This window comes from Lygodium microphyllum, chromosome 17, assembly GCF_053477565.2.
Source record: "Lygodium microphyllum isolate KBCC chromosome 17, Lygodium_microphyllum_v1.1.10, whole genome shotgun sequence".
NCBI lineage: Eukaryota > Viridiplantae > Streptophyta > Polypodiopsida > Schizaeales > Lygodiaceae > Lygodium > Lygodium microphyllum.
This window is the reverse complement of record NC_141151.1, coordinates 133456323-133474252: the sequence shown is the minus strand read 5'-3', so window position 1 is coordinate 133474252 and position 17930 is coordinate 133456323. Positions and strand designations below refer to the sequence as shown.

The following is a 17930-nucleotide window of genomic DNA, read 5'->3' as shown; positions in this document are numbered from 1 at the left end:
CCTTCTCAGAAGGCAATTAGGTTCATAAACAGTTGAGGTTTAATGTAAGATATTGAATTCTAGAAATCTTTAAAAAAACTTCAAATTCCAGAGGAAATGCTAAAAACTTTTAATTGCATTCAAATTTTAGTTATAAAAACGACAACTTAATCTTCGAGATTTCAAGTGAAAGGTTTTTGTATTTGCTACCGAAAGTGCGGCGTTTCGAGGATATTGATGTGAAAGCAGGAACAAAGGATGGAGGAGATTCAAGAGACCTAGGTGAAATGTTTGGAGAGAGGTGGAAAAGATAAATGACAAAGGAGGATGGAACGAGTGTGAACTCTACACATCATGTTTGTCGTCGTCGCGATGGATGTGCCATCACTCTCATCTGGTACATAAACGACGGTGTCATGAATCATGATGCCCCTAAAGCGCGGGTGATGGCATGCAGAAAACCTACCGCTTGGCACTGCCACTGACACAACAACACAGAAATCGACCCAACCATCTTAACAAGCCATCGATCGCAGTGAATCCTAAGCTCATGCATGTGATTGTTATCGCCCATCACAGCGCCACCGCCGTCCCGTACTGACACATACAATATCATTCTGCATATTATTAACCGTCATCAACCACACGACATCTGATCGTGAGCCAGTGTAGCTAGTACTCATACTGCGCTAGCTGGTAGCCTGTCGCCTTCCATAATGTTTCTTTCTTTCTTTCTTTCTTTGGAATCACGTCTGATTTTCTGGTCCCCCCCTCAATCACTCTCGATTGATCGATAGTCTGTCGTATCTACGCTGCTTTCATTCACTACGTCTTCTTAGCTGATATTATTGTGGCTCGATCTGCTGCAGCTGCGCAATGAGCAATATATAAATAACACTAGTTTGATCGGCTTTTACCAGAGGAGGAGGAGGAGGAGGAGTATAATCGATGGCCATGCCGGACCAGGAAGGGCCACCACAAGCAACTGCTTACAGTACCTTCCAAAGAACTGATTCAGGTAACTTTCACGGACTACCCTTGCCCAATATTGCCCTAATATATAGTATTGGATGTTAATGCAACTAGTAACGACAATATAATTAATCCCTATAATCGCCCTCTTTACACATCTGTTCTTACATGGAATGCCCAGTATTTCTCTGATTGATCATCATGATTGTATGACTGTATCAATTACAGCGTGCTTCGTATAGAAGGGGAAACATGATGTTGGCCACTCGCAGAAACACCCTCTGAAAAAGCTTTGTTTGCTAAGCCTAGGTCTCTGGCCTAGCTGTATTAACCATGGTCGGCTGCTTTGTAGAGAAGGGGAAAAAAATGGTCGCTCACAGAAACGCCCTTTTGAAAAATCTCTGTTATGTTTATTGTAAAGAGGTCTCTGGAGTAGCTGTATTAATCAAGGTGTGCCTGACAGTACAGTCTCTTCCCTTTCTCTGTTGACTGTGATCACTAAAGACCAGCTAGACTCACCTGTCCACCATTATGTACATGTAGTTACAGACCTTGATAATTCCAACGTTGTGTGTCAAAGGCAATCGCTAAGTATTTAGATCATTATTCCTCCAAAGCTTTCAGTGTAGTCTTGTGTGTAGCCACAGTATTGATTGCCGAGACGGTCAGATGGTCCATTTGCAATTGGCCGGATGTCCTTCTGATGTAATGATCTTCCATAGATAAAGGCAAAAAATGCTCTTCCCCCTATGAATCATTCAAATAATGGGAAAAGGCTGAGTAAAGAGGGAGTTCTAATCCTCATTTGGTACAAGGACAAAAAGTAGAAGAGTCTTCTAAGTGGTAGCTAGATAGTTAAGGTTTGAGGTTACAGCCAAGTCCCTCTAAGTACCATGGTAGAGACAGCGGTTTACCCATGGTTATTGCAGTGTTTGCAGTGGGTGCGACTCTAGTGTGAGTCTCATAAGGACTCCTGCTTCATAGTCCCTCTAGACTTCTTACTCCTCCGAACTACAGATCTTGTGCAATGGTCTGACATGCACCAACAAGCAATGCTAAATGACAAGCTGTGAGATGTGGAAGCGCCCTAGCAGGCAATACTGGGAGTCTCAAATGAAAATCTTAGAGCACAAGTAGACAACCATTTGATGAAATGAGATAAAGAAGAGAAGAGTACGTCATTTTGGGTCCCAATCCCCAAAGAGCCGACCATGTTTGAAGCAGTATCTACTTCTTGTGATTGTTTGAGAATGTTAAACTTAGGGAGTAGTCTGGCAAACTGAAGTCAGCGGCATAGTCCTTTGCTGAAAGCTGAGCTCTAACCAGAACTGAACGTCGATGAAGGGAGTATCCTAAAAGCACGCTGATCATGCAATTACACATGCAGAAATATAACTGGCATAACGTCCAGACCTAGTATGCTGTAAATAGGGGCAGCTCCCACTCCTCAGAATTCAAGCAAAACATGCAGAGTCGTGGACAGCAGGCCAAATTGCAGCAGGAGGAGAACTCAACTTGTCAAGTTGCATCTGCTTTTAACCAAAATGCAGGTGAGAAATGCCACGCAGTAGGCAAGCAAGTTCATCTGTAATCTAGGTGGCACACTAGACAGAAGAATGGCATCAGTTTGCAGGCTGAAAATGCTGAGAGAACAAATAGATGGCAGCAAAAGGCAGTGATTGAAGTGAATGAGGAGCACTGCACTGCAGGTATCTGCTGATCCTGCTTATGACATCACTCAACATATAGGAATCAAAGAGAGATTGACTATTAAAAATAATAGGAGTGTCAATGACCAAACCAAATGCATGAAAACACTTAAACTTTAGGTCTCAAAAAGACTCTCAAGGATTGATTTTGGCTGGATCACATGGGTTAGCCCGAAGTAGGCTACACGCCTTGGTCTAGCCACTTCTTTCAATTGATGCTGCACTTAAGCCAGCATGCTAGATCAGTACTTCTTTCAATTGATGCTGCACTTAAGCCAGCATGCTAGATCAGTAGTCCTTTGCAATGCCACTGGTCTAGATCCTTGAAGTGAAATCCCATGTATGTATATAAACCTAGTTTCCACACATGCAGTATAAAAGGCACAATGGCCACTAGCAAACTTGCACTACTGCATGATTTTTTCATCGGTACGGAGGCCTCTAATAAGAGCTCCCCTGACAAAAACCTCATCCAAGTATGGGATCTTGGATTTCCATGACTACAAGAATACGTTCTTCCATGTTGAACCACCATCTCTACATGACCACACCTTAGTAGCCTGTTTTGTATCCTCTTTGTAATGAGTTTGTAACCCAGCTTTAATGCAGTGATCATTGCCAAGAAGTCTTTACTCTAGATTGAATAGTTTTCTTAGCTAGATTCAGCTTTTAGGAGAGAGTGGTAGTCTACTATCGTGTTGAAGCTTGGCACCTACTGCCAGATTTCTTCAACCAATTATACCTATAGAAAAGCCCATCGCAAGAAGCTAGGTTAAGGTCGACCACAATTCTGTACTTGTTTCTTTAAGGTTTAATATTCCTCCATAGCCATGTTCTAAGCTTCAGCCTGTTTTAAAACCTTTAGCCCATTGCAAGAAGCTAGGATAAGGACTGCAACTTTGTACTTGTTTTCTTTAAGGTGTAATATGCTTCCATAGCCTTTTTCCAAGTACAATCTAAAACCTTTATGAGAGGGGTTGCCAGTTTCGGAAAATGATCAGTGTGGCTCTTCTAAGCTCGACGTAAACCCGTGAAGAGCTAATCTCTTGAGAGTCTTTGCTTCAACTTTCCTACAGATACAGCCCAAGTTATTCACTTGCACTTTGGTAACAAAAATGAACTTTTTAGCAAATTATGGTGTACAACTCATGGTCCTCCAATAATTGCAAGACAGTGAGGGAATCCTTTTCATGTTGCTGTAATACCATGTTGAGGATCACAAATTATCCAAAAATGATTGAAATGTTACTAAATATGTGAGAAGTCATGCTGCTTGTGCTATAGGGAGGGGCTATTGACTGTCCTATATTGCTCAGCTGGTTTTAAAATTGAGGTTCAGATTATTTGACATTTAAGTGATAAATGTTAACACGGAAACTGCCCCTTTGATTTTTGATATTGATGTCATTTTCCAATGCTGCTGGAATATCATAAACTCAATCACTCCATGTGCCAAGTAGATATGTCAGCATCTCAGAGCATCCAGATTGAAAGAGATGAGGGGGACAGTCCCGTGAAGAACCCATCCCTTAAACAGCTTCTAGGATTGCCAAATGGATCAGAAGACCGTTCAAAGACTGGAGATAGAGCTTCTGATGTCTCTTCTAGGCATGCTCAGACTCAGACCAAAGGCATCGATTATTCAAGTAGAAGTTTCTCACAGATCCTAAGAGGAAAATCTTTAACATGGAGGGATGTGACTATCACAATAAAAGGAAAGCGCACATATTCAGAGAAGGTTGTGAGTACTTCAACAGGTTATGCTCTACCTAATACGGTTGCAGGGCTCATGGGTCCTCCCCACAGTGGAAAGTCAACACTCCTCAGAGCTCTATCAGGTAACAAAGCTAGCTCTATGGTGGTATCTGGTAATGAACATCTTCTTATATACTAAGCATGGTTGCACAAACAGGCCATCTGCCAAGGAATGCAAAAGTGTATGGAGAGATTTTGAAAAATGGGCAGTTACCCAAGTTGAAAGACAACCTGTCTGTAAGCAATTCTTCAGAAGTCTCCAATATTTAATTTCTTGAATTGGGCCTACTAAAACGATATCGTTGTCGGATACTGCTGATGTTTTCGTGATGCATGCAGGTCTTCGTTAACAAATCTGGGCAGCTCATTGAGATGCTGACTGTTGAAGAGGCTCTAAAATTTTCAGCCTTTGTGCAATTGCCGAAAACTTTTACAGTAGCCCAGAAGTTTGATGCTGTAGATGAGATATTGAAAATTATGGAGCTTCAGGATGTATCTGGGTCCTTGGTTGGTGGGTGTTTTAGCTATAAAGGTCTAACAATAAGTGAAAGAAGGCGATTGTGTATAGGACTACATGTTCTAAGAAAGCCATCATTTGTATTTATTGATGAGCCTCTACACAGCCTTGACAGGTGAAGTGACTGAATTCTTTAGTTAGTCAAACAAGCACTAGTAGCCATTTCTTTTTTCTGGTTTCTAACCAATGAAAATCTGTCATGCCAGTGTATCTGCACTTGCAATGATAATGGCACTAAAGAGGTTATCTCAGACAGGGTGTACTGTGGTATTGAGTCTTCAGAATTGCAGTGCTGATGTTTTCCACCTCATTGACAGAATTTGCCTAATGGCTAAGGGAAAAACGATCTTTTTTGGCTCAGCAATTGCCTGTGTAGAGGTAACATACATCTGTCAGCCCTTTTCCCACACCAATACTGTGACAATATTTCTGCATAAAAATGGATAAATCATTATTGAGGTACCTGAACTGCCTTGTACTGCAGATTACTATTATTAGTGCAGGAACCTTGAGAGCATGGTTGGACATTGATGCCAAATTTGGATTTTTTATTAACAAATCTGAAGGGTAATTAATTGATGTGCCACACCCCTCTGATTTTGGGCTTATCAGAGGCGGCCTCTCTAGATATTTAAGTGGATTTCAGAAGAGTGGGTGTGCAGGGATCCATTCCTTTATAGGTGAGATGAGCAGGATTAGAGCACAACCAACAATCACCTCACAATGGCACAGGCAAGGCATCTCAGACCATTTCTTATCAAACTTTTGGAGGAGGCTAGATGAGAGCTCTAGGCCAAGGAAGATATCCCTCTTTCTATGTCTATTAGCTCATAGAAGCTTAGCAGTTGGCACTTGGCTGGGAGGGAACTAGTGGCATGTGCAAGATGTGGTGAGCCAGAGGAGACACAGAGACACTACCTATGGGAGTGTCTCAAAGCTGAAGAGGTGTGGAGAAGAGCCCCCAAAATGATATTCCATTGCACCGTAGAGACTGTGGTCGTGACCTAGGGGCTGTAGCTTGGGTTACAAACATAGGCCTAGCATGTGCCTATGAGGATTTTAGGGGAGCTTTCCTCATCATTGGACAACATTTGAGCAGGATCCCCACTTTAGATTACTTGCAAATACAGTGGATCTAGGGACACTGCACAGATGGGAGCTAGTTGTTAGTATTCTAGCTTGGTTCATTTGGACCACCAGGTCCAGCCATGCTATAGACCTTTAGGATGTATCCACAGCAGAGATTCAAGGATTTGGACAAAGATCATCCACACTCTCCATAGGAGATGGGAGGAGATGCAGGGTGGGTCTGAGAGGATGAGGAGGAGAAGAGAGGCCTTCTTGCAGACCTGGGACTCAGGCACCTTTTTCCATATTGCCCCTTAGATGAAGAAAGATGCTACTGATGGACGATGAGGCTGAGAATGTTGGCCACCTCGCACGTCAAGTATAGACTGATTGGCATTTAAAAGCCACATCCAAAAGCTCCTACCGTGAGAAAAGGTGGAGGTCTGTCTTCCATTTCTTTCCTCTTGATCCAAACACTGCTAAGGCCAATTTAGAAAAGGCTGCCTCTGCTTCTGCTTGTAAAGGATCAACTTGCCATCATCTTGCACAACTAAAGAATGCACATGGAGAAGCCTTGAAGAAGAACAACTCAAAGCAAATTATCTAGTGGAGATGCCACTGAAAAGATTACACGTCCGGGCCATCAGAGTGTCGTATGAGGTAGCTCTAGCTACATAGGTGGGATAACTGTATTAACCTCCTGCAAGATAGAGTGGCTTGACATCCAAGCAAGGACGGGCTGCTCCACATGCTGATAGATATTTCTCTAACCTCTGTTTGACCTGGCAGGGCCCGAATTTGAACCTGCCCATTATTCATGGGAGTTCTCTCTACTGTTGCCCCTCCATTCCTTTGGCATGCCCATTTGAGATGATGGGTTGCTTGCAGTTCTCTTCCTAGTGATGGGAGTTCTCTCTGCTCGTTCCCCCTCTGTTCCTTTGAGATGCCCATTTAAGATGGTGGTTTTCTTGGCCATCTCTTTCGTGTATTGGCACATCCCATTGGCACTTAAATGATCAATCTCTCTAAAAAGGAGTGTTACCTCATAAATACCGATATACAACTACAAGTCTAGAAAGAGATGTTGCAATCAGAAAGGTTTTATTATATTGAATTGTAAATCCATATCAGTATCTAATAATTAATATGGTAGAGTGTTAGGATTTGAAATAATCAAAACGAATCACAGTCCATAAACACATTGGAGATATCATGGAACTCTAGAAATTGACCTTTTTGTGAAATTTATTTTAGTATGTCTAGGAATGAAATGACATCTCAAGATACGGAGGTTTTTTACATGTTGATTGCATCATTAAGAGTCACAGATCTACATTAAAAATATACTGGCATAAAAATGATGCAAATTTGATGAGCACATAGTTGAAACATCAGAAAATTCACACAATTTATCAGTTACAGTAAAGTGAGCAGCAATATGATTAAGCAGCAGATTGGAATTGATCAATTAAAAAGACACTTACTTTCCTCAACTTTGATGCAGCACTTTACCAATGCTGGATTTCCATGTCCATCACTGCAAAATCCAGGAGATTACTTTGTCTGTGCACTTAACCCAGGCTATGAAGCACTAACCAAGTGTTCAACTCACTGGCAGGTGTATAGAACTCTTGTTGCATTTATCTTCACAAACATGAATGGCTTTGTTTCTATATTCAAAAGTGAACCATGAATGTTTGGAGACATGATATTCAGATTGCAATTTGCTCTAGAAAATGTCTGCAAAGTTTTATGCAAGCTTCTTACAAGCCATTGCAGGTTTTCTTGTACTAACACGTCTTCAGGAGACTTCTCCTTTGATTGCTAATGTCTCATCTACCTACTATTTTTTAAGATTATGATCAGGAAAGTGAAACTTTAGCTACTCCTATCAGTACAGCAGTTACTATTCAGACATTGGAAACCTTTTTCAAGGGATGCAATGAAGCTAGAGTTCTGGAGTCTTTGGTGCTTCAGCTTTCACAAACGGTAACCTTTTGTTATTGTCTGGTGTAAAAATTGCATTCATATTTCTCCACTTGTATTGATTCAAGTTGAATTTTGAATAAGCCCCATGAAGCATGATGATATGAGAAAAAGAAAAACCACATTTCTGTGTTGCTTTTCTCTGAGTCTGGAGGATTTACAACTTAGGATTCCTTTATCAAAGGTTAACAAGAAGAGAGTGAAGCCATGGAACTTGATATCGTTTACGTACATAGTATTACTAGTATGCATGGTTTCCCATGGTGTGCCATCTAAAGTACAAATTAATTGGTTGCTAGAACCCAAATTAGTTGTACTCTTTCAAAAATGTAATGGATGTTACAAGATCAAAGATAATCTGAAATGTAGGTCAACCATCAGAGGTCAACCTGAGAACGTAAGTTGTGCCAATCCTACAAGAATGGGAGAGCTAGGGAGTGAAAGATGCTCAGGTGAGGCAGGACTTAAATGTCATTGTTTTGGAGGATGAAGTTGACAATGTCAGCTCCTTAGGGTACCTGTATCTGAATTTAGTCACTGCAATCTTAACCTGAATGGACAAATCAGTAAAAAAGATGGCATAGTTCAGGAGTCTTTGGGATCAACATTATGAAACAAGAGTTGTTTGTTTTGTGCCCATGTTTGAAAAGTATATTTGTATTTGTGCTGACAACGTGCACAAAGAAAAGCCTGGTCTCTTTGTTGTACGATGAATCTTTTTGTTATGACAAGACAAAGCATAGAATGAAGACTATAACTTGAAATATCAACCACTACAAATCTGAAGAAGAAAGACCAGCATCCATTTGCAATGTTGCCAACAAACTTTGCAGGTGCTGCAAATGAACTCTATAAGCTGAAGTATTTTGCATCCCATACACATGACCAGCTTTTGAGTATTCTGGCTGTAATTGTCACAAATTGTGTGATGGGGGGAATTACCCTAGTTGCACTGAACACACAATACACACAAGGAGAAGCTCACTCAACAACATACAAAGAGATGGAGGCTAAAATGTTTTCTTGCTGGTTTTTTTCTTTTCCTTTCGTACACTTTTCAATGTACACAAAGTATAAAGTCAAACAATGCATAATAGACTTCACTAATCAACTGGTAATGTAACTATGTCAGTTGTAGATAGGTGTAACAAGCCAAATAAAATAAGTGATAAGTTAGTGGCCATACAAGAGTCACAATGACCATCGATGTGCTAAGTGTAGATGCATGGACCCATCTAACCAGGCAGTCCATCGTCAATGTTCGCACGTGTTGAGCTTGCCATCTCAATAGAAAAGTGGCAAAGCATAGCCTTCGAAAGTGACTGACTGCTGAGTCTTAGAACCTATTGCACACAATCCAAAAAGTGCTTATCGAGAAAAGTTTGGTTCAAAGGCAGTAGACGACACTTAGTATCTTGTTCATAATATAGATTGCAGTATGTATCGTCTCGGCCCAATAAGTTAAAGGCATGTACATCTAATTCATCATAGCCCTTACAATTTTTGCAATAATCATGTTCTTTCTTTTTGTAGTATCATTCTACTCTGGTATATATCTGTATATACCATGTCTTTTGATCCCATGATCTCTCAAATAGTAAGAGAACTCATTTGATATATATTTTTCTTCATTATCCGATCTCAAGAAATTTATTTAGCTCTCAAATTGCTCTTTTGCCATGGCTTTGAACTCCATAAACTTTTCAAAAGCTTCACTTCTATGTTGCAAGAAATATACCCATGTCATTTTATTGAAATCATTAATAAAAGTGATATAGAACCTACATCTTTCACTCAAAGAGACATTCTGACATGGACCCTAAATATCCAAATGTACCATCTTCAAAAGACAAGTGCTCACTCTTCCCCTCTTTGGGAACAGAAGTCTAGATTGCTTTGGGCAAGCCTTACATACATGATCATAATTTATATAGCCAAACTGCGGAAGCCTACGAATAGCCTGTCTAGACTACATCTATTTAAACCTTTGCAAGCTTATATGCCCAATTCTTCTATGTCATAATTTGGTATCTTTATCTTATCCATACTCAGTCTCAATACATATTGAACTCTGTATGACAGGAGTTCCTGCATCCAAGGCAAATTACTTGCTTTTCTTTTGATCACGAGCAATAAGCCTGCCAGGTTTTCCATTCCTTAACTCCTCAATGAAGCAACCATAGTTGTTGAACCTTACTTACGGCCCTTGGTCGGCCACTTGACCAACTAAAGCCAAATTTTTAGTGATAGTAGATACATACAAGACATCCTCAAGTTTATTCTCTATCCCATCTCTAGTTCCCAAAGGAACACTACCAATGTGAGTTATCTTATGCAATGTGTCATCTCCTGTAGCCACATACTCTTCACTTTGCATTTGTTGCTTTTTATCAAACCATTCTGCATGACGTGTCATATGGTTTGTTGCTCCTGAATCCAAAAACCAGTCATTCTCTCTAGGGGGATGTGTCATACTGCCAAGTACATGCTCTATAGCAAAGAGATGACCTCTAGGTGATAAACCACCTCTGGAACCATAGCTAGCACTACTATATCCACTTGTATAGCGCCCAAATTGGGTCCTTTCTCGACATCCTCAAGTTTATTCTCTATCCCATCTCTAGTTCCCAAAGGAACACTACCAATGTGAGTTATCTTATGCAATGTGTCATCTCCTGTAGCCACATACTCTTCACTTTGCATTTGTTGCCTTTTATCAAACCATTCTGTACGACGTGTCATGTGGTTTGTTGCTTCTGAATCCAAAAACCAGTCATTCTCTCTAGGGGGATGTGTCATACTACCAAGTACTTCCTCTATGGCAAAGAGATGACCTCTAGGTAATAAACCACCTCTGGAACCATAGCTAGCACCACTATATCCACTTGTATAACGCCCAAATTTGGTCATTTCTCGACCTCTAGACATAGCATTATGCTTATGAAAGCACCCCCTCTCAAAATGACCAAACTGCCCACAGTAATGACATGCAAAATCTCTCTGTGGACTAGAACGTTCTCTACCTCTAGAGTAAGATCTCCCCTTGCCTCTTGGCATAGAATCACTATGGCCAAAGGTGCTACAACCATGCATAAAGCTATCTACGCACAAGCATATGAAGATAGTCTGGCTCTATTTGAGCTCTAGATAACCACTTGCAAAGCTATCTCACACTATCCTGGCTTGCATTCTTCCCATTGCTAGATGCATTGAGGCCTAACTTAATTTCTTTTGTAAGCACCAAAGCAATCAACTCTTCAAAATCAGGTATAGAGTCTTCTCTCATAGAAATTGAGGTTTCAAGGAACTTGTATGCGGGTCCAAGTCCATTCAAAGTAACAAATTCCGAATCGACTCGTGCATTTATCAAAGCAAGATTCTTTGCAACATGTTTTATTGCTGTCACATAGTCACTAATGCTTCTAATTCCACACCATGCACCATGCAATCTCTGCTTTAATTGTATCTTCTTGGCCTTTGTGCAAGTGCTATACATTTTCTCATCTCTTGAGCATCTTTGCATGTAGTAGCCTTCTTAATGTGCGGAATCATTGTCTTTGAGATGCATATAGATATCTAGTGCAAGACCTTTCTTTTTTTACCCGTCCAATCCTTATATGTATTTTTTGGTTCCTCTGTGGGCTCATCAAGAAGTTCAGGGCATGCATCTTTACCTATAATGAGATCCCATAGACACATATCTCCCCATCAAAAAAATCTCCGTGTGGTAGTACCATACACTGTAGTTGTCCTTAATTTGTCACTCACAATTTGAGCAATTTGTGTGGTTTTGACATTATGGCAGCTGCAATTACAGAAAAACCAGCAGTATGTAATGTGCTAAGTCATTATTCAAGCATTTGAACAAGTTTGAGCATCGAACACTCAAATCCGAGATTAAAAAACATTAAAAATACCCAATAAAATATGCATAAACTGAGTTCCATCGCTATGGTTGCCATGCATGTGTCCAAACTATTGTCACGTGCACTCAATACATTGTGCCCATACATCAAACATCAGCTATCCAACAAGATAAAATGAAAATAGGGTTCAAACAATGTCCATACAGCCCAAAAAGCATTAGAATACCGGTCTAAAATTGATCAATTTCCCTACTATTTTTCTGTAGTTTTCCATGCCAAGAATGTAGTCCTAGACAAGCTTAATCCACAATAATTTTCGTGGATTTTTTTTTCTACAAAATTTCCCCTTAAAATTGGCAACTGAAATGGCATAAAAACTGGTCTTTTAACCATAAAACAATTGGTTCCAACCTTTGCTATGTGAACACAGTTTATGAACCAGTACAGAGAACAACTAGTTGAAGAGGCTTCAATGTGAAAGCAACTTGTCTAATAACCAGTTCCATGAGGCTGTAGTGTGAACGCAAAACAGTGAATCAATTTGGAAAATAACCAGTTCAAGCTTATCCACTGTGAAAACAAAGTCGTCAAATAACCAATTCATGGTCCCCTTCTAGAGTGTAACTCTCCAAGTGGCAAACTAGTTCAACATGAATCAAGTGTGAAAAGGGCTTTCTTTGTTGGACTATTTTGTAAGGCTTAATACTTTAGAAGTGAGGGATTAATCATGGTTGCCTTGCGCCGTCTGTGAGGCACCAAAATCAGTGCTTTTACATGGCTTCATGGCAGCGATTTGACTGAAGACATTCTCTTGTCCTTTGCATTGAAGAATGGAGCTTAAAGCTCTCTCTACTAAGCTATAACATCAAACTTCTCAATCTTCTTCACTCTTTGTAATGCAAGCCCCTTGTTTCTCTTTTCCAAGATGCCCTTGAGCTTACAATCAACAAGTAAGCCCCCTATCAAGCTGTGCTTGAGCTTGAATAGCCCCCTTGCTTTTGGCAATCAATACATAGGCCAATTCAAACCCAAAGACAATCAAAACCTTGCTGTCATACATCCTTTCCAGTCTCCTTTGGCTTCCCAAAATGCATTCAAAGTGAGCTCAACAACTCCAAACTCCGAGCTACAATAGCTATTGAATCCATGTACTTGCTTTTAAGTGAATTAGATGAGGATTTGTGCCTAATTTAATCTTAGACAGTAAGCTTTCAATTCGATGTAAATCTCGATTTGTCGTGCTTCTTGATTTTTCGTTCACTCTTGCACTCTAGCATTGATACCAATTGACAAGAATCAATATAGGGCACAAGATATGGAGGCTCAAGCAATCTTCTTCTTCATCATCTTCATTCTTCTTGTACTTTCATTGCCAACTAGATACACACAAAGTATCTCATTAGAGTGATAGATACTTTTTGACCTTTAAGTCTTTTTACACAGCCTTTGTTTTATTTATGCATACATAGGATATAGACTTAACCCATGTCTTCTTTCTTAACAGTATTTATAGGACTCAAGGTTCTATTGTGCACATTATTGTGGGATCACCACTCTTGGACTCTTAGTGTGTTGGCTGACACATCCGTACATCAGGATGATGTGGGCTAGTGGTATGGGACGCCAACCCTTGGGATGTGTTTGTGACTCTGAGTGCTACTAGCTCCCAAGCTCGGGGGTGAGTCCATTTGGCTTTATGAATGGGAGGTGAGTCTGATGTCTAGTCCCTTTTATTTGTGGATATGGCTTGTGTTGTGTCTTGTGTGCAGGTTGGATCCTAGGGGGATGTTTCACCATAGGAGCTGATTCTATCAATAAGAGAAGTCATTGGAGTGCCAAAACCCATGGAAGACATTAATTGTTGAAGAAAGGACTTGTTGAAAAGCTTGATCAAAAGCTTTACAATATCTAGCTTCAAAATATTATGCATGATATTCCATTCTTAATGAAACCATATTGGTGTGGGTGAATCAACTCTAGGTTCATTTTTTGAAGCCTATTTGCAATGATCTTGGAAAAGATTTAATGCAATGATTCAATAATAGAAGATTTTATGCAATGAACTAGGAGAAGATTTTATCCAGGGCTTTTTCGCTTTGAAGATGGGACAAGACTTTATCAACGATATCAACATCTGTAAAATCTCTATCAGATCACTTCTTGCCATTATATTATGCAGATGATGCTGGACCGGGTAAAGCTGGAATAGGCAGATTTTATGGATGTTGATATGACTGAGTGGAGAACAGGCTGCATTGCTCTACTTGCTGATAGAGATTGAAACAGGCCTATCCAAGTCTTATCAGCATGCATGATTGAACACTACAATCTTTGAATTGAATGGCATCTGGCCTGTTCTCCAAACTTGTTGATAGAATATGGAAAATCTCTATCCAAATCCTGGTGAGAGTCATTGCAATGGATATGTCCAATAGGTCTATAGCATGGCTACATCTTGTGGTCCATATATACCAAGCAATAGTGCTAGCTATGAGCTCCCAACTGTGACACTCCCCCTATAGTGTACATCCTTATCCACAGGCTGGGCCTCTATTCGTGACCCATGCAATCATCCCCATGTCACAATCATAGACTAAAAGTAGTAGTTGTGTTTTTGAAGTAAAAGGTGATAGTGTTTTTCTCCTTATATTTTAGATCATGTTTGATCCGCTGTTCCATCAAAGAACTAGCAACTATCTATGACATAGATGAATCATAATGTTGTTTGAGATTTGCAGTTATCTATATGCATCATGTGCCATCCCTGAAGTTACCTTGCTCGATTCATGACCGAGGTTGTGGTAAGAACTGGATTCATGACTATGCAGTTGTGGATCTAGTGCCCTTGGCACCATTGGGTAGGGACGCCTAAGTTTCCTATGGTACCTTTCCCATTGCAGTGTCTATGCTTCTTGGAAAGTTGCCTGTGGGGCTGTTCTTAGGATCATAGATCGTTGTTCAATCCAGCATATGAGTAGATGAATGGATGAGATGATATGGATGTTTGTGTATATGCATGTGTGTGTGCATATATGCATCACATGTTAAGGAGAGGTTTCAATTCATCACATTGTGACTCATTATTCTTAGGTGTTATTTGGTGTCATAACATATCTTATGATTGTCAGCCTGGGACAAGAAGACTATGAGTGTGGCTTTCCAGATATATATTATTTAATGTAGGTTTTCTTGAGGAAGTTCAGGAGAATGAATTATGATTTTAGTCAGAAGATTCAACTAATCAAATAAGCTTGTTTCTTTTGCTGGCTTTTTTTATGATAGGAGGGTATGCTGAAGACATCAGAGGGCAATACCACATCTTTTCGACAAATTCTGGCATTGACGCACAGATCATTCATTCACATGCTGAGAGACTGGAGATACTTTTGGCTAAGATGTTCGATTGGTGGGCTTTTAATGGCATGCATAGGAACCATGTACCTTGGATTCAAGAACTCATTCTCAACCCAGGTCTTTCTATCTCAACTGTTCACTCTATTCTGGATATTTTGAGACATTAATGACGGTGCAATCTAAAACTTAATGGTTCTCCATTGTGACAGGAGCAGACATCTGCTATTTTCTACATGGTCTTTGTGTTGTGTTTGATAGGGATTTGTGGTTTTCAAACCTTGCTCAAGGAAATGCAGGTCAGCTTTTGTTCAAAGGATTTGTCTTATTGATGAAGTGTTGTGCTGCTTTAAACTTGGCGAAATGCCTGTTGGGTAGCACATCTGAGCACCCTTTGGAAAAGGGGTGTTTCAGCTTATCACAGAGCGGGTTAGCATTGAGGATTTCCTATTACTAATGTCCGGAAGGATTTTAGCCTGTAAATAAATTTGTAAAAGTAGTGTAAAATTTTTAAAATGTATGTCCAAATTGCTTTGTTTGCATGTTTAAGAAGAGTCCAATGGAATTTGTATACATTTTTCAATAACATTTTTCCCAAACACTGCCTTTAAGCCCTATGTCACTGGTGTGGTGTCAGGTGCACATTCAGGAGGTCTTGTATGGACACTTTGGACGCTTCGCAACATTCAATTTCCTTTTGGGAAACCTAATATCTTCTATGCCTTTTCTGCTCTCAATTGCCATTATCTGTTTGGCCATAGCGTTTATGCCCCTGGTCCTTTTTCCGGGTTTTAGCTCATTTGCATACTTTGCATTGATCATTTTCCTTTGCCTTTTGATTACTGAGAGCCTGATGATGCTGATTGCAAGCATGCTGCCACAAGTTTTTGAAGGCACCATTGCTTTCATAGTAACTCAGGTAGGTTGTATTGTAAAGAGTGCCTCTTTCCTCAAACAGTAAGGTGATTGCAGTACAGTACTTAATAAGTGGCTCACAATTGCAGGTCCTTTTTATGCTTCTCTCTGGGTACATCCGACATGCTGATGGGCTCTCACAGACATTTTGGAAATATCCTGCTTATTTATGCTTCTATGCTTATGCATTTGAGGTAAACCATTTTGCATGTATCATTCCAGTGCTAATGGTGGGATACTGTAACTGAAAGTAAAAGGAATCTTGCAGGCTCTTGTAAATAACCAAGTTGATATCTAGTGATGTGAAATCCTGCAGGGATATATACAGAACCAGTTGATCTCCAGTAGCAAGCCGACTGTTCAAGAGTATGATGCAGAGCTACTCAACTATTCTCTATCTGGAGCGATAGAGGGAAGATGGAACAGTGTGTTTGTGTTAACGATGATGGCTGTTGCGTTGAGAGCTCTACTCTTCGTGAGTATGGAACTTCAGAAGCGCAGAGGGAATCCGTCAAAGCACAGACTGCTAAGAACCAAAGGTGCTGTGTGACATACTGTGGAAACCATGCTCATGGGTAAACGTAAATGAAATCCTTCCTTACATTTGGTCTAGCCAAAGACACTCAAAGGGGTCCCATTGAAGCTGAAAGAGGTGAGAAGCTTTCTGATTAGAGCAATGGTTATCTGTTTCTCCTAGAAAGCTTGCTCAACGACATCAAAGTACGTCATAGGTATGTCTAGGGTAAAGGAGCAGACAGACAGACAGACTGTCATCTAAGAGTCCCCCATTCTACCTTATTTCTCCATGTGTGTTACATAAGATGCCTTAAATAGTTGAACCATATATATGATATGGTACTCAATCTAAAAGATTTGGGACATGTTGATAAATCCATGAAGTAGACCTAGTTATGAATAATGGGTTCACAAAAGAGTGACAATAGTGAGGGGCCTATACACTGATATGCTCTCAAGGATTGCATTGCTTTTAAGCCTTCACAAAATCTAAAATGTAGATAAAATTTACTTGGCTCAATGGTTTGATTCTCATTAAGCTCATATGTAATACATCAAAATTTGTATCATAGCTTTAAGTGGTGTCTAAAAACTCATCTTTTGTGCAAAACCATCACTTCTGTGCATTTTGCTTTTGGGAGGGCTCACCTTTAAACTTGTGGGAATACATCAAAGCACATAAATTCATCAACTATCAACTTTGTTGGGTATATTTCCATATTTAGAAGACTCCTTTTGTAAAAGCTAGTTGCATTGTTAACTATAAGTAGGTACTTTGTGCCTAGATTCTTGCAACGCTTTGTGCCAATGTTCTTTCGATGCTTTGCATAGAGGTTTAAAGGACTAGTGTTAATAACAATTAAGGAATTTTGTGTCCTAATGCACGTTTTATGTGGCAAGAAGATTCATGGGTGGTTGAGAAAAAGAAACTAACTATATATGTATGTGATTTACATTCATTATCCATTTGTCTAGTCTTATGAGTTCATTACCTCTTTTCCCTCTCTTTTCTTCCCTCTCTTTCTCCTTTCTTTTTTCTCTCTTGTCCCTCCTATGTTGTTGTTGTTCTTCTTCTTCTTCTTCTTCTTTTTCTTTTTCTTCTTCTCTCTCTTTCTCTCCACATAAACACATATATTTGCATATATGTGGGCATGTGTGTATACATGTGTGTATGTTTAATAAGTATGTTTCCATTTTTGTGGTTACCAGTCTCATAAGTGTGTTGACCTTTGTCTCTCATCGTTTTTTTCTTGTCCCTTTTTTTTTCCCAAGTCCCTTGTCTCTCGACTTTTTACA

At 39.9% G+C, this 17930-nt stretch overlaps 1 protein-coding gene across 4 annotated transcripts; it reads left to right on the top strand.

The window, feature by feature from the left end:
* Nucleotides 1–405: 405 nt before the first annotated feature.
* LOC148022378 (ABC transporter G family member 3-like) lies at nucleotides 406–17212 on the top strand. 4 transcript variants are annotated; one of them, XM_087698002.1, is made up of 13 exons: nucleotides 406–675; nucleotides 849–997; nucleotides 4121–4498; nucleotides 4573–4652; nucleotides 4755–5047; nucleotides 5139–5310; nucleotides 7505–7618; nucleotides 7867–7989; nucleotides 15135–15323; nucleotides 15422–15502; nucleotides 15841–16122; nucleotides 16208–16312; nucleotides 16435–17212. In XM_087698002.1, the coding sequence occupies exons 2-13, from the start codon at nucleotides 928–930 to the stop codon at nucleotides 16666–16668; spliced, it is 2121 nt and encodes a 706-aa protein (XP_087554128.1). In that variant the 5' UTR covers nucleotides 406–675; nucleotides 849–927; the 3' UTR covers nucleotides 16669–17212. The 4 variants fall into 4 exon arrangements, with proteins under 4 accessions (XP_087554128.1, XP_087554127.1, XP_087554130.1 ...); XM_087698001.1 differs by having other exon boundaries at nucleotides 408–675; nucleotides 15416–15502; nucleotides 16435–17211; XM_087698004.1 differs by lacking the exons at nucleotides 406–675; nucleotides 849–997 and adding an exon at nucleotides 1143–2124 and having other exon boundaries at nucleotides 15416–15502; nucleotides 16435–17211.
* Nucleotides 17213–17930: the final 718 nt, after the last annotated feature.